The sequence below is a fragment of the Nesoenas mayeri genome, assembly GCF_963082525.1.
Source record: "Nesoenas mayeri genome assembly, chromosome: 2".
Classification (NCBI taxonomy): Eukaryota; Metazoa; Chordata; class Aves; order Columbiformes; family Columbidae; genus Nesoenas; species Nesoenas mayeri.
The window spans coordinates 122,016,367-122,040,232 of NC_137543.1; the positions used below are offsets into that span (position 1 = coordinate 122,016,367).

At 39.7% G+C, this 23,866-nt stretch overlaps 1 protein-coding gene and 1 long non-coding RNA gene across 12 annotated transcripts in view; both read right to left on the minus strand.

Annotated features, from left to right (window-relative positions):
• Positions 1 to 4,171: 4,171 nt before the first annotated feature.
• CMC1 (C-X9-C motif containing 1) overlaps positions 4,172 to 23,866 on the minus strand; it is a 44,721-nt gene continuing 25,026 nt past the window's right edge. For all 11 annotated transcript variants that reach the window (XM_080338907.1, XM_080338912.1, XM_080338914.1 and 8 more), the window contains 2 exons: positions 5,929 to 6,019; positions 4,172 to 4,483 (listed from right to left, as the gene is read on the minus strand). In XM_080338907.1, coding sequence (XP_080195033.1) covers positions 4,369 to 4,483; positions 5,929 to 6,019 — 206 coding nt within the window. In that variant the 3' untranslated portion in view covers positions 4,172 to 4,368. The remainder of the gene's footprint in view (positions 4,484 to 5,928; positions 6,020 to 23,866) is intronic.
• Positions 17,087 to 20,945, minus strand: LOC308037259. Its single transcript, XR_013921773.1, has 3 exons — positions 20,866 to 20,945; positions 18,619 to 18,838; positions 17,087 to 17,138 (listed from the first exon to the last, which is right to left on the minus strand). It is a non-coding gene; the product is annotated as an uncharacterized lncRNA (long non-coding RNA).

Below are 23,866 nucleotides of genomic sequence, written 5' to 3' on the forward strand. Positions count from 1 at the left end.
AAAAGAATCCTCTATAGACTGCTTCAGTGTATTCTGGGACAGTTATTCTCTTGGATGTTGAAACCTGAATTATCTAAGCTTTGGCGTGTTTGACCACTTGTGTCATAAGGTTCCTGGTCAGCCTGTCCTCTGTGAGAGGGAAGCTTAAAATGATGCTTCTCTGTGCAGCGCCTGCGGATTTCTGGGCTTTTCCTTTAACTCGTGGTTTATATCCTGCACTGCTTCCCGTGCAGGAGAAGGGGGCAGCGACGTTTGTGAAGAGCGATGGCAGAAGCAGCACCGATCCCTGCAAGAGAAGAGCAGGATCAGGGAGAGCTGCTGTAGGCAGCGCTTCCAATCGAGTCGCTCATCGCTGTGGCCAAACCGTATCGTCTGACAAGGAAGATCCCCAGATCTGAAGTCACTTGGGAGGCAGCTGCCTTGTGAAGCATCTGTTGGTCCGGAGAGTACAATCAAATTTGGACTTGGGCTGGAAAAGTCATTTAAATCCATGCCGCTGGTGGCTTACAGTGCTTTTTCCATTTCTAGAAGTGAAAGCTTTTCATCACAGTGACGGCAAATTACATGCAGGAGGAGCTATAATAAGGGGTTCTGGCATTTTGTGCACACACACATGCATTTGTCATTTAAAACCATAAAAATGTATAAGGACCAAAGTCCTTAAGTATGTTAAATGACACACACACACACACACACAATACCACTTGGATGCAAACTGAACATTTAAAAACTTCACCCAATCCACATATTTGACAATTCTTAACTCACAAAAGCATTAATTCTATTTAACAGAAACAGAATACAGCTTTTGGGGCAGGAGGTGTTTGCTTTGCATATTTGAGTGTATAGAAAACGGATGAATACATATTTGGAGAGTTGGACTGACTAACCTTCTAATGACTCATACATGAACTTCCACCAATGTGTTCATTTTGAAGTGAGTGGATTAAAAAAAGTGTTTAAGTCTCCTTGCCAGTTTATTTGCTTTACAACTGCTGAGTTTTCCTTTTATGTGAACTGGCCATATTGAAGAAAGCAAACTCCCAAATTAGCTGCGACGCCTCGTCCAATTTTTACAGCTGGAAAAAGACGAGAGCAGCACTGGACACGTGCTGGAGTTACAGCGAGACAGCACCCACGCCAAGTAATATAACAAACACAGCCCCAGGTTAAGTATTATATGAACTATACCCGTGACGTAAAGCAGATTTAATTCTATTTCAAAACCAACTTGGATTAGACTCTGAGGCTCCTACACTTGGGCACCTGTATTTTCAGTGATGCTGTGGCCTGGTAAAGGAAGAGTGAGAAGCTGTGGTACAAAGCTGTGGCACCGGACCGACTCGCCTGCATTTGCTTCTGATCTCCAGCCAGGGCCTGTGAAGAACAGGGGTTGCAGAGCAGTAAGGTGTTTCCCTTCTGCTTTTTTTTTATTATCAGCACTAAAGGTAAACCCTGATTTTAACTGAGCTGCAGTTGAACCATATCTTAAACAAACAAACAAACAACAGTTCTCTGTAGTAAATATTAACTGAGATCAGTGTCCAGCAGAGACAAAGTGGGTCAAACATCAAGATCCAATAACTAAGTGGTAAGGTGATGGTGTTTGAGTATGGATGTTTGAGCTAGGGGAGAAACATGAAAGAAAGAACAAGGTGCTTACTATTGCTGAACTGATTTTTAACTAGATAGAACACTTAGATTTCAACTGTATTTGACCATTTTTGGACCAGCAGAGTAAATAGAGAACACAGGAATTACTTGCAGGAGTTCCTTGAGGAGCGGTGTGGCTGTACTAGATGCGAGGCAGAACAGTTCTGGCTCAAGGGATAATGTCTCACTGCTGCCATAGGTAGTTCTGCTCCTCTTTGAAAACCCTCTGAGTTACAAACCACCACTCATCTCTCCTCCCAGTTTTCGTTTTACTCTATAAAAGCAAACATTTAAATAAGTGTATATCTTTTTCCTTCTTCCTTGTAGATACCACATTTGTAGGGGCCCTGTCTCAGGAGTTTGAAAAGAGCTTTAATACACCGAAAGAGCATAATCTCAAGTGAAAAATGCAGGTGTCCTGGGTGCTTGCCAGGTTCTCCCAAGTGCTACAAAGAGGCACTGATACTTGAGTTAGTCCCTGCCTCTGCACTTGGGTAAGCTTTTTATATTAATAAGGTAACTTGAAAACACTGGAGAGAGACCTAAATAAATTCCACCGGTCGCTACTCCTACTCAGAATAATAATGTTTAAGAATCCTGCAGAACTGATTTCAAAATGAAAAACAACACATGAAGAAACATCTAGAGACCCTTAATTAGAGTTGCAATGCCTGGTTTAGCTGGAGATGGCCAGACGAAGTTCTGCGTGTCTGCACCCACCTTGGGTCCCTTCCTGATTGCCTGTTGCCAGCTCCTCGCAGCAACCATGGGCAGGTACTGGGTTGTGTTTCGTTGGGAGGTGGAAGGACTGACGGGGAAGACGGCCAAGCTCTCGTCATTCACAAGTAACTTCTGACAAAATAGAAGTGCTATTTAAAATAAAAAAGCTGCCAGTTCACTGCTGAAGCACAGCTGAGGGCTTTGTCAATACTACTGATGTTTTCTGACGCTGATTCCAATCTGGGGCTGCTCACTGTTAACCTGCACAGGAAAGAGAGGTTGCAGCCCAGACGAAAACAAAACCTAGTTCCTAGTTCAAGTTTGTCACTTCATAGTACTCATTCTTTCATTTACAATTTAAATGCAAGATGTAAATGCAATTAAATACAGGATACAGCACAAGACTTGAAGTGAAAGGTGTGAAATCAAATCAAAACTAGGAAACAACAAATTAAGGCCATGGGTGTATTACAGAGGAAGTTGATGCCAGAGCCAAGGGCAAAGCCCAGTGCTAAGTGTGTGCCACGCTAAACAAAGGAGGAGCTGCCAATAACCCAGTTCTTCCTTACACACCCCACAGTGCAGGTACAGAGAAACGCATGGCTGGCAGCGTCAGTCGGTGTGTACAATTCCAGGCTTGACAGCAGAGCTTGGTTATTGGCACAGAAGTGGGTTGTTCCAGTCCTTCACGTACAGTGTGTATAGAATGGCACAGAATAAATGGCAAGGAATCATCTGCAACATGAACTTCAGCATTTCACATACATGTGTCTGAAAGTCTGACTTGCATTTCCTACCTGAACAGCTTTAGAGCAGTACTGGTTTTGTGGTGAAACACTACTAAAGTAAGTCAAATTTTGCATGTTCTGATGGGAAAAGTAACAAATCCTACTACTTAGGTAAAAAACCTTTTTTTCTTTGTAAAATCAGGCCATTACAGTTACCATGTAAGTGTTCTAAGTGCAGCCCTTCCTTACTCATAAAGAATTGTTTTAATTTAAAAAAGTGAGTAAAACTTTATATTACTATTTTGGGCTATCTCTAGTGAAGTCCTTCATGCATTTGAGAGTTCAACAATTAGGCAGCTTCACATATCAGCATACAAAAGATCCTTTGTACGCCCCTTTTTACATAGGGACTTGCTTACACTTCATTTCTGCAGGAAGAGACCTGCGTCTTACATACCTAGTGGAGCTGCTGATTCACCTCTACCTGTACTAATTTTGCGAGTGCACTCCTGAAGTGTGGAAGCTTCTACAATCCTTCACTCTGAAAAAGAAAAGCCAGGGAGGATACTGCTCTCCATGATTTTGCCTTCAATGTGCCTTCCTCCAGCCACAGGGAAGGTCTAGATCAGATGAATTTTCTCCTCTAAAACAGTCAGTCTGGACCACACACAGGCATAGGGCATCCATTTCTTCTGACAATTCTGAAAATGAGTCTCAGGGTAGGCAGAAGTACTATCAGGCTCTTGTATGACTCAACATTTTCATGAAAAAGATAAATCAAGTTGGTCCAAGCAGCTCTTCTCTTCTGCATTTGCCACTCTTCTCTTCTAGTAAGAGCATCAAGAATATCTCCATACACCCTCAGCTTCAGGTGACAAACAGACCAGCTTTAAAGTATATTCAATTTCTGATCCATTAATACAGCTTAAGTTATTCCCCCTTAAGTTTTTATGTAGCCTGTCACACTTAACTAGACACAAGCTCTAAATTCCAAAAGGTCATTTGTAAATTGGTAATGAAATCTCAGGTTCAGAGGAAGGGACCTTCGCAACTTCTCTTGCAAACTGTGATAGCGTGCTTGATAGCTTTAATTACAGAAAATGAAAAAAAATACTTTCAAATTCAGAGATTATTTTATTCTCCGTTCATCTCATTTTGTGTATTTCGGTTAAATTCCACACAGAGGGGTACAGATGATTTAAGTCTGTTTAAATCAAGTCAAATCAAAATTGGATATAAAATCTGAAAAGTTAATTCTAAGTTTTAACTACACATTTGAAGTCAGCTTCTGTCTTTTTTTCTTAATTCCAGTTGCTCTGTATTCTTCTCTTTGCTTCAAATATTCTGTTTTGCATTCTTCGTAGAATAATGGATCGGAATAGCTACAAGATAGACAAATACATAATACTGATTTTCATTTTGGAATATGGAACAGATATTGCATGAATCATATTCTTAACTGATCTTCCTTTCACAACCAAAGAAAATGTGCCTGCTACAATAATAAAATACCTTTTTTTTAATAAAGTACATAAGTGGTTAAAGTTATCTTCATCAACTCTAAGTATTAAGTTGGTCTGCATTCTCTCATGCTATTGCTCTCTCTGCAGGCGTAATCCTATTCAAGCCACTACAGTGAAGCCATGAAGAGGAAAGGTAGAAAAAGGGAAAAAACAGCTGGCATTTCAGTTCAGCTAAATGATTTGTTATTATGTGCATTTAGCTTCCTCAGTGTGGGAATTTGCTGGAGTACAATCGAATTTTTTATGCGCCCAAGCAACTATGGGGGAGACATTCAAGTGCATGTCTTGAACCATAACCATGTAGGCCCTTGATCATTAACTTAAATTCATTTTTCTCATAACTTTAATTTTAAGTATAATTATTCAAACACTAAACATTTTTTTCAGTAGTATGTATTGGGTTTTGGTGTCATTGCGTTTTTTGTTAACAAAAAAAAAGGGGGGGGGTGTGGGCAAAGTTTAATGCATGGCTATATATATAGACAAGTAAAACTGATTAACTCCAGCAATTTCTCACTGCAGTTAGGTTTGAAGTCTTGCCTGGCTGCACATGTTTTTACATCAGTTCTCAAATACCTGAGAATAACCGTCACTAGTTTAAAGGCATTTAATCTTAATCTTGGGTTTAACAGGGCAGGACACACGTTCCACCAAAACACAAACCAACTCCCTTCTCCTCCCAGTCAAACTCAAAAAATGCCCAACCTTCATCCTGGGAAATTGAAGACTCCCACACTTGGGCCTGGGGATAAATGAGGACTCCCAAAAGTGATGTTTCAATCCCCCAGGGCACCAAGTTGACCTCTCTAATATCTACCCATTTCCCACTGCTGCGGCCGTTGCTGTTCACAAGAGCAGGACGCTTTCAGGACAAAGACTAAATCTTAAAAAAAAACAGTTCAAGAAGCAAAATCAAAACAAACTTATCCTGCCACAAGAACAGGGTATGAAGGCACATCTACTGCTCAGCCCCATCCCCACTGATGTAATTCAGCCTTGTAAATTCAGGAACTACATGTCATCTGGGTTTAAAATCTCAATCCCTCACCATTTCAGTCAAGAAGAGAGTCTTTACAGCCACAGGACAGCCTCATTAAGGAGATAATATCTTGTTGGTTAAGGCCCTGACCAGCACTTTTTTTTTTTAATAAACTGAAGATACAATTTTCAGAAAATACATCAAATTCACTCATCTTGCAAAACCTTTTTGAGAAGATTTAAGATTTCTACTCATTTCTAGATTAGTAGAGTTCATGCAACAACAACAACAAAAAAACCCCAGCAAAAACTCATGAAGGACTTACTAGCCAACCAGGCAGTCTTTCAGCGCTGAGTTCTCTTGCCGACACTTCACCACCATAAGAAGTCCAGTTTCTTGACAGCATTTAGTAAATGCTGGGAAAACAGAAAAACAAACAAACCAACCGCAAACTCAAGTTAGAAAAATGACCACTGGTAAACAAATCTTCCTAGGTGAATATTATTCTATATAAAAAACCCAACCCCTCACAGACCAGATCTGATTTTTTTATTATTATTAATATAACCATACTTGGCCTGGAGTATCATACTGTTTGTGAGGTTTTTGTCACTTGCTTAGCAATAAGGTTTTAATTGAGATTCTCCCCTCTTATCGTATAACACGTTCACACACATACTGCTGCTGCTAATATCAATAAATTTCTGAAGTTATTCTTGCAGCGAATCCATGATTCTTGTGTTTGCTTTTCATACTGACTACTTAGGTCTACCACAGCAAAACAAAAGGAAGCATGAAATATTAGGTAAGCCAGCGCTGTTCGCGTTTCCTCTGCAATGGAAGTTTTTGACGTTATTGAAGCACATTTGCATCTACAAATTAAGAGGTCAGAAGCGCTGACAGCAACAACTGTCTCGAATGCCACGGCATTCAACTCCTGTGAAGGTTCCCTTGGGACAGGAGATAAGAAACTGTAAGGTCATGGTTCCTTCCTGGCACTTCCAAAAATCCCTCCTGGGAGTGCAAGGGGAACTCCAGCAGCTTCTCCGCCGGGAGTGCCACATTGTTCTCCATGGCACGACAGTGCTCCAAGAAGGACAGCTGTCTTCTCTGTGTCTTCTCTGTGTTGTGTAGTGGCCTGTAGCACTTCAATACGGAGTTTCTTCAAAGTCCAAATGGCTAATAAAGAGCACTGCCCAGAAAAACACTAAGTTTCTGGGATCATGATCTCTGGCATTTAAGAACAAGAGAATATGAAATGGAGGAGAGACAATAATCTGCCTCCTCCCAAGAGAAACGATCTTGCATCTGCTCAATGAAGTGAAAGTATCCGATCAGTCTTAAGAGTCTCAAGACTTAAAAACAAGTCACTGAGATACTGAAAAAGAAATAGCACTGGGGGCTGGAGGAGAAGCAAAGGCATGGTTAAGGGTGTGGTTTTTCTCTGGGAGTAACTCAAGTTACGTCCCATTGTTACTAGCACCCTGTATAGATATTTCACTAAATAATAAACTAGGTAAGAATCAGCTGTTATTCCTATCAGGAGACTTCAGACTCTTTTGTTGTAAGGGGTCTGAGTAAGTAACCATCTGTGTTGAACAGGCGGAAAAAGAAAGAGAGAGAGAGAAAGCCAGTTGTCCAAGCTAAACTGGTGGCCAGGTCAAGAACGAAGTCAGATGTGCTGTGTCCCCTTCCAGAGTTCCAGCCATTTCTCCTCGTCTGAGCTTTTCCTGGAAGTGATTTACTATCCATCAAATCTAGGGCACAAAGAAATTGTTATATTCTGGAACATCTCTAGCAAAACCTACAGCTAACCCAGTAACACCCAAACTTAATGATGCTACATCATACAAAGGGTAAATCACATTATCTATATACTCAAGGTGTATGTACCTTGAGTATCTTTACGTACATCCAGTAGATGCACAGATGAGTATCATACGTATATATATGCTCAATGCATTGCTCTTACTCTGTTTTGTCCAAAACCCTGTACTTTGTGTACTCACACTAGAATCTTCCACTTTCTGTAAACAGCAATCAGATATGTAATATTTACACAAGCAGCAATTGTTTTATCACCTCCATTCTTTAATAGCACAGTATCGATACAACATCTGAAGTCATGCAGGAAAACAAGCCAGCAACTCAAACATCTCCAAGTTATTGACCATGTGAAGACATGGGCACGACTGTTAAACGCACCAACTGTAGTGCAGTCCCATACCTGTCCTTTTATGTTTTCAAGACATTTAGCTGAAGGTTCAGATTTGCCTACCAAGTAACTGTTGATCCTGTATGACGATCTAACTTCCATCACATCAAAACTTAAATAAAAAAGAGAGAGTTGTGCCTATAAAAGGGCAATCCTGCCCTTTGCGTGTAGCAGACGGCCACCCAAATGGACATTAAGCAATCGCGGACCTCAGTGGAACAAAATCCACCTTCTAGTAACCTGGACACTACTAACAGGACTTAAAGCTGAAAGTGACCCAACAGCTGCAAGCAACCCCTACATGAGGCTAATCTGCTTGCCCATGACTACATTAATTAGACTTTTAATAAAATAACTTAGAAAAAAATATAACTGTTTGCTGAATGTGTTGATAACAGCATAAACTGTCCTTACACTGCCAAACTTACATGTATTTTTGCAAAACTTTGCAAATAACTAATGTCTTCTCTACTTTGAACGTATTATTGATGAACACTTACAATGTGCTTCAACACAGCACCTAATGTTAAACACTGGTAATGTCACCACACGCTGCTTGAAAATGTACCAGAGGAAAGTAGGCAAAACATGGGTTTAAATTAACTGGTTAATTACTAGTTGGGACATACCCATCCTTAATTTCTATGATTTTGTCTGGTATGTGTTTTAGTTTAGACCTAAAATCACACAAATTCACAAGCACAACTTTGAGGATACTTCTGGATAGCTAGAGTTTATGAAGCGGTGTAAGCTCAGAACAATATGAGAAATGTGTTATTAGGTTATCAACATGTTTCTTTGGCTTTTGAAAGTGATCTGATGTTTCTTCTTTTCTTTCCTGGACTGTTTACATTCAATGTCCCTACATCAGCATCTCAGAAAAATCATACCTATTATCACATTTCTAAAAATGTCCGTTTTTATTTTGTCTGGGAAAAACATTAGAAGCCTTTGAGAGCTTATGGTTTGTCTGGTGATCAGTTTGATTTCTACTCTCTACAGGCACTTTCTTAAGTGCTGTGCTGTTTGTTTTGTTTTTCTCTTTTGTAGTAATCATTCCTTCTGGAAGCTGTGAAGTAAAAAAAACCACTGAAGACAACAGGAGGTCCCTCTCACTTGTTAGCTCACCAGTCTTGATTGGTTCAAGGCGTGATGTCCCAGTGAACAAGACCTGCGCTGCAATTGCCAGCACTCCCTGCCTTCCAAAGGCCCCATCTGCGGCACCTGGCCAGGCACTGCTGCTAAGTGATAAAACCGCTTCCAGCTATCCAGCTTTAGCATTGCTGATGCTAAACAACAAAGGGGAAAACAGGAGCAGGTTAAAGCATATTGGGCATCCTCATATAAGCGCACAAAACTTGATTAGTCCTCTCTCCTCTTACTTCCAGCCCTTTAAAATCCCTTTGGCAGCCACCTAAGGAGTGTGGTGCAAGGCAGGCTTAGCTAAAAATGTTTAGCAGAAACCTTATAGGAGTCTAGAGAATGTTATTTTTAATTATGCTCTGTCTTGCTCACAACTCTTTCATGAAACAAAACATCTCAATGTTGAGCACCACAAAGATTGCTAAAACTACTGGTTTGAAGAATAGCCTCACAAATAGCGCACAATAGTTCCAGATATAATCTCAAACAAAAAACCAATCACCGCTCATTCCTCGCTCAAGCAAAATCTGTGTCATAGGCCAAAGCCTCAGGGTGCATTGCAGCAAGATACCACAACAGGAGTGGATACAAAGGATCTGATTACAAATCTATCGTAGTTTAACACCTCAGCAGCTAAAAGCGGTAATCAGAATGTGAGGGAACCTGCTCTCACACTAAAAGGAACCTCTTTCCTCATAGACTACATATGATACAAAGAACAATTAATTACTCTTTCAGAGCAGAATTGAGCTTTTTAGAAATCTTGTGCATCATCCAACCTTTACAACTGTAGCAAGTGGTTTTCCATGACTTTACAAATCAGTGCACCGACATAACATCATCTTCCCCCTTGTAAGAAGCGAGCTACCAAAACAGACCCCCAGGCAGTAGCAAAACTAGATGTAAATTTGGGCCAGTCTGCAAATTCATTGTAGACTGTAACACAACGGAAAAAAAACGTTTCAAACAAACAATAAAAGTTGTCCCCAATATTTACAAATACCAGCTAAATAAAAAAAGGGACAGAGCTCAACACAACAGGAGTGAAAATGCCTTGTTAGAAAGGGGATAAAGCCTTGTCCTGCATAAAATGAACCGTGATGAGGCTTTGCCAGGACAGGCGCGCGTGTGCATCACTGAATGCACAGATAAGGGCAGATCCAGAACTGCGTCAACGAGCTGCAGGTGCCTACCAGTTACCACGGAAACCGGCTGTGGACCCCCCACCCCCTTTCACCTGCCGCAGTTATTCCTCATGACATCATATCTGACATAGGTTGGCCCCACAGGCTCCTCTCGGTGCCATAGGCTGCGTCTAAGGGGACGCACACAGAACGAATGGCTTATCTGGAGGCTACAGCTCAGAAATAGTTCACTGAACAGTTCATCACTGATTCGAGGCCAGATTTCATCTTCTTCATCTCTCTCTCTCTCAGAAAAAAAGCCTTGTGCTTCTGTTGTAAGGCAAGTCCAAAATGAGTTTTGGGCACAGTTCTGAAAATGTCTCATTACTTTTCGGCCATTATAGCCAGATAGATTGTGACTGCTAAGGCAAGCTTGCAATTTAGTACCTTCTCTAAAGCAACATACGTAAGGCCAAATGGCATCCTTGCCGGGACGAAGGTCTGCTTTCAACTGAACAAAAGCTGAAAACACATGTTTGAATACAGAGCAATTCAGTTTTGCCAGTCCTCACCTGTCTACAATGGCACTCTAGCACATACATGCCTACAATGGGAAGACCACTCAGCTCCTAGGATTTTCAGGGAGAGACACAAGGGCTTTGTGGCCACGGTCAGTGATGAGTGAGCCCTTCCATGGCCGGACTCTTCAGCAGGGAGCAGCTCAGGGAAGCTGCTGAGTTTGGTCCCCGGCACCTCCAGATCTCCAGCTGCCCAGGATCCATAAGCAGCATTCACTGGGTCTCCCTGTCTCGACTTGCCTACTTGAGAAAGCAGGACATGGAGAAGGAGGAAAACAGCTGCACAAATAAGGTTGCAGAAAAATGGAAGAGCGAGCTTTTAAAAGCCACCTGAAATTCTTTCTAAAGCTGTCTGGACATCTGTGGTTTTCTTTTTATAAAAATCCTATTCCAAGTCTTTGTATAATTCCATTCAGATGTAGACTTATACAAACAATGTTGGAGGTATCAAGAATTATTTTGCAAGATCTGACTCTTAGTATATTTGATGGTCGATTGAGAAGTGCTTTAAGTTACAGAGCACTCTTATTAAGTTTTTTTGATAATTAGCTAGAATTAGACACAGTAAAGAACTTAGTTTACAAAGCTATTTACAGTCCACATAAATCTTTGCTGAAAAATAGTTAGTATCTAAGAAGAATATTTTTAATAGAATTTTCACCCAACTCTGTTTTATAACTTCACTATTATAAAAGATAATATGGGAAGCAGGTGGAAACAAAAGTGCAACTGGGTAACAGTTTGCTTACCTCAGAATAAAGGGTGGATAAATGATTTCCCCGCCTGTCCAAGCAGTCAGAGAGGCACATGCAACAATCATCACAGTGAAGTGCTGATTTTCAAATTTTAAATGATCAGCTGCATTATCAGAAAGTTAGTTACAAGAAAGATGGTGGGGGTCCACCAACAGGTGTCCTGATACATACACTTCTTAATTAAAAAAAAAAAAAAAAAGAAATAAAAAGCCAAGGTACTGCCCATTTTAATCTCAGAACATATTCACAGGTTCAAGAAATATTTGCTCCCATATGATGAAAATAAACACTTGTCAGATTTTGACTAAAAGAGACAAACAAACCAACATCTGGCATTAACACAGAGCCACAGCTCTGCTGCATAAAGATTTTCTTCCACACCATTAACATTCTTAATCTCAGTGTCTGCGAAACTACAAACAGGGGACACCAAAAAGAAAGTACCATATTTAAGATAGAGGTGTTCTTCATGTAGCCTGCAACACCCCTCCAGCCTCAAGGAGCGGCAGGTTGGTCTCTTCACTGTGCTGCGTTCAAAATGCAATAGCAAAATGGGTGTGTTGGGCTGTCAAAGTTTCAGTTACATCTATGTAAAGGAAAAGTTTTATTAAAAAAACTGCAACACCTTGTCCCAAGCATTAACTATAAATTTCTTATTATTTTGTGATTTACTGAAGGGGGTCAATCAGCAAGCTGATTATATTTGTAGGGGATTTTTTTAAAGTTGTTTGGGTTTTGGTTTGATTGTGGGTTTTTTTGTGTGTGTATGTACCTTAAATATTTTAAAATGTTAGATACTTAACTTATTCTTTCTGCAAATTTGAAAGTCTTTCCATGTCCAAAGAATGAGAAGAAGAAAACGTGTTTGGGGTTATCTCCAGCCAGCCAGCTGCATTGAAACTGTGTTGATATGTAAGAATGTCAAGAGATCCTCACTATTATTTTCAGTGTATGAACTGTATGTAGCAGGAAGGCCATTTCTGAAAGTTCATTTTTTGCAGATTCAGATTATAACAATACATGGCACTTTCATACTGACTCAATGCAAAGAGCTGTGCAGTTCATATAATATTAGAACTGTAGTTTCATCAATCATAATTATGTAAGTATTTTGCAGATGTTCTTGTACACAACATAAATGAAATATTGTCCATTATCAACATAAATTGATCCTCTCAGGTCTGGCTCTAGTTTATTTAAAGACTTTACAATTTTCCTACTTAAGAGAAAGTCCTACAGAGGTGTTATCTCACCATTTATATTTTCTCAACACTTATGATACTGCTATCACACTCTTAAAATTTAAAAAAAAAAACCCAACTCATATCATGATCCAGACCAGGTTTATGTTCTATACCTGGGACAGGCTTTTTCCTTTATACAAAAAAGCAAATAGTTTTGTCCAACATTAGGGTCATTCCTTGAGCGCTACCACTGGGTGCAGAAAAGATGCGCAAGTAACAATGGGGATCTGGGGGGCAATGGTGGAAGGAGGAGGAAACAGTTCCCTGTAACATGTAAGCAAGGACAAGATTTTAAAATCTATGTTTGTAAAATGGGTACAAAAACATTAAAATGATACAAAACATAATCAGCAACATTTTATGGTGAAGTTATTATGCTTTTAATTTTATATTAAATCGTGATTTATTAGCTTGTTACTTTGAAGATTGCTCAGTATGCAGAGAACAGATTACTGGTGCATTAAATGAGCCAGAGGAAGTAGTAGGATGAACACGAAAAGATTGTTTTACATTGTAGAGTACGAGCTATTTGATATTTCCAACACAGTATAAAAGAAAGCTTCTCTGTAGATTGATCATGGTTCAGTTAACATCACTGAATATCTAATACCTCCAACTCAATTAATTCTCACCTGATTAAGATCAGTCTGATATTCAAACTAAATCATCTCTCCAGTCAAGTAGAAATCAATATTTCTGATTTTACTTTTAAATTACAATAACAAATAAAATACAGGCATCGTCAGTATGCCAGGAGTAGCTTTCCTATTCTGGTCTACTATGGCATGCATAACACAGCTGATTAAAGAATTATTCTAATTCGAGCAACAATATATATAAGACAGATTAATTTGAATAGAGGAAGATAGCATGAAATAATTAAATGCATCTTATATAGGGCAAAGAGAAAATTGACATAAAATAACCTTGATTCTTTCACGTGAACCTCTGTTACCAGATCAAATACTTTGTCTCCACAAATATTCGTTTGCCATAACATAAAAATAATGACATACCTTCCTTTTTCCTGCTTATCACCACCCCCCCCCAAAAAGCTGCTCCATTTCAGCTTTTGTAGCTCCAACATACTGCTGGAGGAATCTGTCCTGGGGCAGATGATTCCAGGAATCCAGGAGTCTTAGGGAAGGGATATTCACCATGTTAAAGATCTGTCCTCCCGCTCAGTCTTTTCGAGGACACTCCCAGTACGGAAAACCAGCTTTGTCTTAAAATACACAATGCAGAGGATCCTCCAGTAGACTATTGCATCTATGAAATGCTGAGAAGTCACTCATCTTGTGACTGAGAGGTGAATGTACAGCAGGAGAGAATCATCAGGAAAGCAAACAGCCCAACTGTGATCGGTAGAGGCAGAATATTTCCCAAAACAACTATAAATTGTTTCTCTAAACACATTGCCTTGGAGCAAAGAATTTGTGTTATCAATATCCTAGAAACAAATGTGAAGACTTTGCTTTAGGGGACACTTATAGTTAGAGATGAGAAAACAACACACTGCATCAGACAAAGGGCCCACTTGTCCTGTATACCATCCTTCTCAGCAGCCAGTAAGAGCTGCCTCAGAAAAAGGTGCCAGAAAGTCTTCATTATTGAAAAACATTTTCTGAAGTGAAGCCTCTTCCTAACCCCTATCTGTAAGCTTGGCTTATACCTTGAAGCATGAAGTTCTCACATGCCTTTCAAAACCCATATGATCACTCGCCCAGGGGATCTAAACTGACAAGCCTCCCTGAGAAGAGGAGGAATGAATAGATCAAAACCACGCCAATACCAAAAACACATACACTAACCTGAATTCCTTCAACATTTATCTGCCCCAGCTTGCTAAAGTCCTGCTGGAGTCACAGCTACTGCAGTTGTGCTTATTTGTGTCATACTATGAATGTCTCTTTCATTAGCAAGTTTTCAAAACCCTGCTGCAAAAATTAAGTGGCCTCAAAGTGTCCCTTGGCTGGATGCACAATAGGCCACAGCAGTGTGGAGTGACGGCACTCTGACCAGACCAGAAATGAAATGCTTGGGGGTTGGGTTTTGTTGGGTTATTTGTTTGTTTGTGGTTTTTGTTTGATTGGATTTTTATTTTTATTTTTTTCCCCAGAACAATCCAGTTACTTGCTCTGTAAATACTATTCACCTTCACTTAGAAGCATCAGACTTCAAAATTTCCATCTCTTAAACACATAGATATTATAGGTTTCTGGTTTTGGTTAACTGCTCACACCTGGCAAGAGCATTTCTCTTCTGTAATCAAGACTTAAAAGGTGCTTTCCAAATGAACATAGAAAATCTATGGCTTATTTAAATTTTCTGTTTCAAAAGTGACCAAAAATGTATTGTGTTTTGTTTGTTGGTGTTGTTTGTTGAATTTTTTTTTTAGAAACCACAATACCACACCCATGATGAAGACACCTGTAGGGCTCATAGTGATTCTCCAGCACTTAATTCAAACCAGAATCATCGCTCAGCTGCTGATCTACATTTTGTTACACAAACATTAACAGGGTTTCTGTTGTTTTCAAATCCAACAATCATTAAAGACCAACTTTCTGATGACAAAAACAAGGGTTTTAAGAACCTAGCATAAAGGAATGACAAATCCAAGAGAGCCATAAATGATGAAGACACGATGCCATTCCCACATGATGCAGAGACTTGTACTGCGGGAACCTCTCTCCCCAGATTCACTATCCAACCTAAAATTTGCTCCCATTCGGACTGAGAATTGTGGATGTTTGTCAAAGGTATCTCCAGAAACCCCAAGCAACAGCAGGAAAGTATAATCGTTCTGTCCGTCCCAATTAACCCACACTTGTCCACAGCAAATTGTTGGACCTTTTCTTCCTAATTTCATAATGAGCACTAGGAGACAGTGAAACTGAAAAGCAGCAAGTTTAAGAATGAGAAAAACTGTATTGTTTAAAAACAAATCAAACCAACGAACCAAAAAAAAAAAACCTGAGGAACACAGCCAAACACAGTAATTCAAGTCTACCTAGTCAGTACAACTAACAAAAAAATACACAAATACTTAAAACAGATAACAAAAGTATGCCAGATTAAAGTAATTAGCGTTAAAAGACAGAGTTCTGAAAAAAATATACACATGCCATCACACAGTATTTTCAGCAGCTCTGAGTTCTGCCACTTGGACGAGGACAGGTCAGCTCTCATCATTCTACTTTTCCATATCAGTACTGCACACATGAGATCTGATCAAAATTACTTTTAAGGTAAGGTGAGGGGTGAAAAGATTAAAGCAAGTTTTCAGTTTGATAGGAATCCTGAATGCACACACGAAAATTTACTAGGGAAAATGTTTTCCTAAGTAATCACAGAGCCAGAAAAGATGATGTGTAAAAGACATCCACCTTCATGCCAGATAGTACTTCCCAGACTATTGCTGAATACTGACAAAATGCTGTGGTAGACAGAATTTATTAGTAATATGCCTTAGTCACTAGAATTTCTATAGAACTTGGTCTTCAACAGCAAATGAAGCTTTGGCACAGACGATGCAGAGAAACATCTGTTTGTTCGCTTTACTGTAGTGGGCACAAGCTTGACCTGATCTGATCTCCCATCCTGGACTTCCAAATTTTTCAGTATTTTTTGTATGTGTGTGTATACACATGTATCTATACATGTGCGTATATACACACACAAACACGTGTATTTTATCCCAAACACACAGAAATCTAGTACACTGTTACATTTATGAAGCTGCAGTGATGCAGCTCTTTAAGAGCTAAAAGCCAAGTCCTCCTGCCTCTGACTAAGCAAGACACCCAGAGCACAGCAGTGCAAAGAAGAGGGTTTATGTCCTCAGAAGACAGTGGAGAAACAGCAAGGGCACAACTAGCATGCAGAAGGCTCTGCAATGACTATACTTCGTCAGGCAAGGCAAATTTAAGTGCTAAAAACTACAGCCTGCTAGGTTATTCAGGCACATCTGTCAAGAAAAGCAGATCTCCTTTTTTTCCCATTGAAATTACAAATATATATATATATATATATATATATATTTTTAAGCAAAGTAAACACATTGCTGTTAAACAGTTTGCTTGGTTAAATCATGATTTGTCCAGTAGAGACACTTGCTTTAGGAATGTTCTTGTCATGTACAAGCACTGCCTTCTACGTAAGGCTCCAAGTAAAGCACGCTCAACAAGCACAGCCACCTACTTAAACTGCACTGTTTTTAAACAACTGCTTCCTTTAAGATTGACTTGATGTAATTTTCCTCCCACCCTGCAGTAAGTATCCCTGACATTAAGTGTTACCATACCAGGCGCTGGAAGAGGCAGAACTGGAACAAATGCAAGTTCCCCCATGGCTACTGTCTGTCACTGCCTGCTTCTATATAAACAAGTGCATTCAAGTTGAGCTGCGCCGAGCAGCCTTGCTGCTGCTTCTCCTCCCACCTCCTCCGGGAGCTGTGGAGCCACTCGGGGACAGCTGAGAAGTTAGCATAACAGATGATTAAAAGAAACAACATCCCCCTCCCTCTGTCCCATAGTGATTGACTCCTCAGCTGAACTCCAAAGTTAAAAAAAAAAATTAAAAAAATCTATTTATAAAAGAGATTCAGCGAGTGGCAGAAATAGCAGTGATGTCCTTCTGCCACAGGGTGGAGATAGAGCAGGTCGTTTACGTAAAGCCTGAAGAAGCAATTGCTATTCCACCGCAACACCAGCACACTGTTCTGGGGATATTTTTCCCCTGCTCGGTTCCCATTTACTGTATTTACAAAAGTATGCTTTTAACTCAATATTCCAAAACCGAAGGTGCATTATTATTATTATTATTATTATTCTTCCCTCCTCTGAATGAAACAAGGTATCCTCTAGGCAAAAGTGAAACTGATTGCAGAGTTCCAGCTGGAGGGTGGGGGTAGGATGGGGCATACAGGACAGGGTCAAAATTTCAGGCTTTCTGGGCACTCCAACAAAGGAGACAATATTAAAGATCAGTGCAATTATGCTCTTTTAAACGAGGAAGCGACTTTCCCTTACAGGTAACAATTCAGCCTATATTCCTTCCCAACCATCATTCCAACATCTACAAAACAGGTTACCATGTACATACCTTAGTTTGCAGTATATGTACAGTCTCTTTCTTTCTGTCAAAAAATTCCTACCCTTCAGCAAGTGCTGTGCCTATATTCTGAACTGTATACTGAAGAGTATCTTGACCCTTTGCAATGGTGGCCACAGTGTGATATAATGTGTAAAATTACTTTTTCAAAAGGAAGTGTATCATTGACTGTGTAGGCACTCAGAATTTCAGACTTCATTCATTTGATGATTTTGAAGAGATGAGTTTTAATGACATTACAAGAAAGCACATTACCAAAGCTTAGCAAAATCTGGAAATCTGGTATTGACTGTGTAACATCTATCTTCCATCTTCTGTAAAATGTTTTAAATAAATGACTGTGATAACCCAGTACTTAAAAAGGACTGAATACCAGATAGCAAATAATACAGTCCCCATATCCTTCCTGTATCTTTGAAACTGTTGCACAAACGTTTTTTCAAATGACAAAGCACTACAAGTCATTATGTTGTTCAGGTCCTGGAAAACTCTCCACGAGCTGTGAGCACGACACGCTGCCCTGCAGGAACAGGGCGATTCCAAAGCTCCCCTTGATCAGGAACTCCCCTGTGCCACACACCCTCCCTGAGCTAGTAACACAAATTTTCTTCAAACTTTTCAGAGACATTAAACTGAACAGATGAGGCCAAGGCTATTCAGAACAACGTGAGATCGGCAGCTTATTACAGCCTTTCTTACAGAGCAGTTCTGTTCTGGAGCAAAAGCTTGCACAAAGGCAGCAATTGGCTCATGTGCTCCTACTCACAGAGGGAAACTGCTCATGGAAGGGGGGGGAAGAAAAATCCTGAAAACAACCAGCCCACCTTCTCCTCTGACCTACCATGTCTTTTGGTCTGATGCACAGCTCTCAGGAATCATTTACTGCCCAGGTAGATTGGGCATGGACGTCAAGTATGAGAGAGCAGAAGGCAGAACCGATGACGTAGAGCTCTGCTGACAGAGTCACTGGTTTTGACAAGGAAGCACTGGGCTGAAGCTGTGATGTTGTGCCCAAGCACACAGCTGATACAACCAAGCAGATGCTTCAGTGGTGCTACCAGCTGTTGGAACCAAACAGTATCAGGCTAAAGCATCATGCGTGTACAATAACAAACCTAATTCTGTAGAAAAATTAAGAGATGGGGCCATTTCTCCACAGCAAAGGTTATAATTTTGAATACAGTAAAATGAAATACTTGCAGACAGAGGATCTGCAAACAAGTCTTTGACAAATCCACAAAGCGAAACAAAATGCACCAGGAACTCTCTGTCAGCTATGAAGGTCCCTCAAAAAAGAGGACCTGTTCTTTAGTGTAAAGCTTAATGGACAAATGGCACAGAAATCTCTATAACACCATAGACTCTACTGGCACAAATCCAGACTCAAGTTTGGTATAATAAAGCCTCAGAGACAGTGCTCTAACTTCTGACAGTCAACTACACTGTGTTCCTTAAGCTGTATGCACCCTTATACTGAAGTTTGGCATGAGGTGCTTGTTTAAATGAATCTATTCTGCCTGCTGCAAGTATCTTATTTCTGATGCAAAAAGATTTTAGAGTAATACAGTGACAAGTCTCAACACTGTTTAAAAAACAAAAAGAAAAAACACACTAACCAAAACCAATCAAATAAATGTGGTTTCTGTATTTAGAAAAACAACTGCACTTTAAAGAACTTGTTTGGCAGTTCTTCAAACAAATACTAGCAATGCATGTGCTACAAAACCATTGGCAAAGGAGACATTAAAAGTTTAGACAAGGAGAAATATATCTGTGGCTTTAGTTTAGAAGACATTTTAGTCATACTTCTTCCCACGGCATGAGGACACTTCCTATGAAGTATCATATGTTAGCCAAACAAATAAGAACTGCACAGTTTTTTGTCAACTGCTTCCTAAAGGAAGAGACAAAATTCATTTCTACCAAGTTCAGTCACAGGATCCATAAACAAGGCTCGAAGCAGCAGCTGAGGCCACTGAGAACCCAAAGCAGCGTCCAGTGGCTGGGACACGAGCAGACACTGACTGAGGGTCTCAATGCTGCCCTTACTGCGGCCTTCTCAGCAGCACCATCACATCCTTGTGTAACCTTTTGTCTTACATGTTCACTTAGGACTGAAAGCTCTTTGGGGTATATATCCTGGCTTCTTCATAATGATCTTCCCTAGTTGGGACCTCTCAGTGCTATGACTGGATGACTGTGAGTACACTGAAATTACAAGAACATAATCCGGCTAAAAATCTTTCCTCCATTTTCTAGTTTCTGAACATTCTGCGCTTTACTCACTGAATGCAGATGTACACATGCCTCCACCATCACAGATTTGTCAGTATGTAAGTTTTTCCAAAGACTTCTCTCACCTCTATTCTGAAAGAAAAAAACTCACCCAAAAGCTAGCATATGCTGTATTAATGTAAAACCCCTAGAGGGCAACTAAGCTTCAATTTCAACCTGCATAAATATTCAGCTCCTTAACTAGTTTACAGATTATGTAAACTATTTCCCTCAACCTTGGGTTTTTTTCCCCTCATTTAAAAGAAATGAATCCTTTTCATTCTCAAATCACATTACTGCTGCCTATTTAGTGTAAGTTAATCACCACTGTCCAACCAGAGACCGAGTTCTCAACCCAACAAAGCTCAAACGTGTGCAAAAGAGAACAATAAAGAAAACACATGCAAGGGCCTCACTTAAAGACAGAAAACAAGCATATGAAAGTCTGAAATCACTTTCTTTGCATTAAAGACCTTTAACAATACATCTTGTTTATTATTCAGGTTAGTATTAATTTATTGCATGGCATCTGTTTTCTTATACAGCAGGCTGGTTTCAAGTCTCAGGTTTATGATTTTACATCTATACTGTTGAGATTGTCTGTTTTCCCCTACATAGTATGATTTCAGCCTTATAGATCATATTCAGGGACAAAAAATAAAAACTGGTGAAATGGGAAATAAGGTGTGAAATTACTCTAGTTCTGGAAAATAGCTTCATTTATTCGTCAGTCCTCAACTAAAGTCTGGGGCTGCTGCTAGTGCTGAAAGAAAAAGTAATAATAATAATAATTTGGACCATAAAAGCCAAAAACCTTCATTTGATTCCAAGCATTCTCCCCAGATTTTAAAATTGGTAACTCCAGTGTCCAGCTGAGCCTTGTTGGTAATGAAGTAATAGGCATCAACGGCCTTTCCTCGACTTTCCAACAAATCTTGGTGGGAGGTGAAAGGCACTTACTATCCTGCCAGTCCATAGCTGCACAGAACCTGCAGACACATTGATGTTTAATATTAGAGGTGGCACTAACAAATCAATGGGACTCCCAAGCAATGTGGAAGCAACCTGAAACAAAGGAAAAAAACAGCTCAAAGCAAATGCTCAGAAAACCCAAGAATTTCTGCATGGCTTTTTCAGATCAAATATACTAACAAAAATTCATAACATAGCCATCCTTGCTTTTCGCATACCAATGCAAAACCGCATATGCATTGACTATGATAGTTCTCCTTCATATATGGTCTGATCCTCCTCCACACGTGTGAACAAAGACTAAAAATAACTACAGCAAAATTCATTTGACCTAATTCTAGCCATGTAAAATATACATGTCTCACAGAAAGCTCATTCTGGAAGTACCTTGCCTTGGCACAAAACAGTAACAGAGCACGAGGTATTTCCAGAATGCAGTTAGGTCCCACCTACGAGATTTAAACGGGATGACAGGTTTAGACTAGACTTAACTCTCAGGTGACTAGAGTTGGGATTAAATGTCTTCCTTCCGTCCTACATGACTTAACAAAAAAATCATAAAGGAGGAGTTCAGGGAGTCAAAACAAGTCTTCACGGCCAGTGCTCCCCTCGTGAAGGTCTCCCCTCTGAACAGTATGAAGTAGCTGCTGCCCCACCAGAGCTTTGAAAGAGTACAGAAGGGAGGAGGGCCAGGCACTGCTTCTTATTCAGATCCATCCCCTCTAATTGCTTGAAATATAACAAGCTTTCAGTCATCGTTCTGACTTTTTGCCACAAGTTCAGCCAAGGCCGAGAGACTTGAGAACTGTTAGTACAAAACCTGCCCAAGTGCTAAGTTAATGTGCAACCTGTTAGGGTTTGGACATAGAGAACACTGGTTACTACCATATCACCTTATATGCATGCCCAAAGCACACTGTGGAACCTAAAGTTTAGCATACCAACCTTCTAGTCAAACTTAGGACAGTAACTATTACATTAGAAACTACAGAATTCCACCTGCTGCACATAAAGCAACTATATTCACTGTTAAAATTTACCCTTTATGTGAAATGCATCTAGGTGGACCTGAAATATAGTAAATTACCTTTAAGTACTTTTAACACACTCATGGAGGTGATTTTTTCTCTTTATTAGAGTGTCTGAATTACCTTTCAGGAAAGTCAGGTCATTGGAACTCAAACAAAAGCGCAATGGGGATAAGTAACGTGAGGTCTGGAACAAACGGCACCACACAGAGACCAATGCTTGTCCCTCAGAGTGAAAATACTTTTGTGAACTGCAAGTCTTGAGTAACACCATGAGATCAGAATTAGGTTGCAATAAAATAGTTGCCTGTGAAATGTTGCACCAGTTCCCTAAGCTCAACTAGTTATCATTTAGAAAAGAACTTCATTCTGTAGTCATGCCAATCCAGCAGTTTTCCACAGAGACAATAATATATTTTTGCATTTAAAAATCCAATGTGGAATCTTACCTTTCTTTAACAATAGAAGTAATGAGACACTAATTAAATTCAGGTACAGAAATGCCCATTTGAATACCTAAGTATTTATCTAAAAGAGAATGGAACTAGCATACTTAACTTAGGCAAAAAAAATATTATTCACATGCTGTGTTTTCCTGAATTGATATTTAAATGGAAAAAGCAGAAAAGATGAGACCAGAACTATTCATCTGACTTATTAGTTTGTTGGAAGAATGCAGCTAAAGCTGCTCTAAAGCCAACGCTGGTAAATATCTTCCTTCTACAGAAGTATAATTTTTTTGAGGGGAGGAATTAGGGAGGTGTAATAATTTTCTAAGTATTCCCTGCCCAATAATGAATATTTCTCAAAAGCTTATGCACAGTAAGTAACCAGTATTTACAGGAATTTGATGGCAGAGTGAAGAGGACAGATTCCTCAAACAGTATTCTGTTTTAAAACTGCTGAAGTTTCATAGTCACTCAACAGATGAAGCATGTAAAAATGAACTTAAACAATAGCCTTGCTGAAGCAAGAGGATTTTTTTTCCACATCATTCTCACTCCCTACAAAGGACTTGAAAAATTCTCAAGCTGTTTCAAATGCATAAAATGTAAAAATTCCATCACATATACATGTATATGCTTTTTATTTTACAACTAGCTAAATTAGGAATAGCTTTCAAAAGTATAAGATGAGGACACCTCTATTACAAAGGGGCAGCTGAAGAACCATTAGTACCACTATTCAACAGTAATGAAGTGTCTTTAGAGGTAGATAACATAAAATATTTTAAACATAGGACATTGGATAGAAATCATTGAAGACACCACAGAAGCTCTGAGCTCTGTTAGTACCCTGTTTAATGAGTTAAGAACTAATTAAATTTTTTTTTTTGTTATATAACCCCAAACAACAGATATTATTTTACTTTCCTCTTTTCTGTATTATATGGAAAGCAATAGTAAGTTTCTGTTCACTACCTAGATGCATGTTGAAGCCTACATTAAGGTAGCCATCCAGAACAGTTCCTTAAAATAATAGAGGAATGTAAACATTATGGTCTGGCAAAATTTTATCCTGAACTTCCCAGCAGGCAGAAGGAATATGCCCATTAAATCCCTGGCAGTCTACATGCATATCCTGCTGCACTGGGTCTTGCTCAGCTTGCCATGTTTCTTCAACCATGTTGACTTGGGCTCTTCAACATCTCTCTCACTGAGGTGCTCTGCCATCTGGAAAGAAAGAGAAGGGACGTTTCCTGCACACCCAAACTTCATGCAAGCTGCACTGCTGGGGTAGGAAATGAAATGACACACAAGCCAGGAGCCACTTTCTCCAGTTTACTATTCTATAGCCATACTATGGATAGGTATT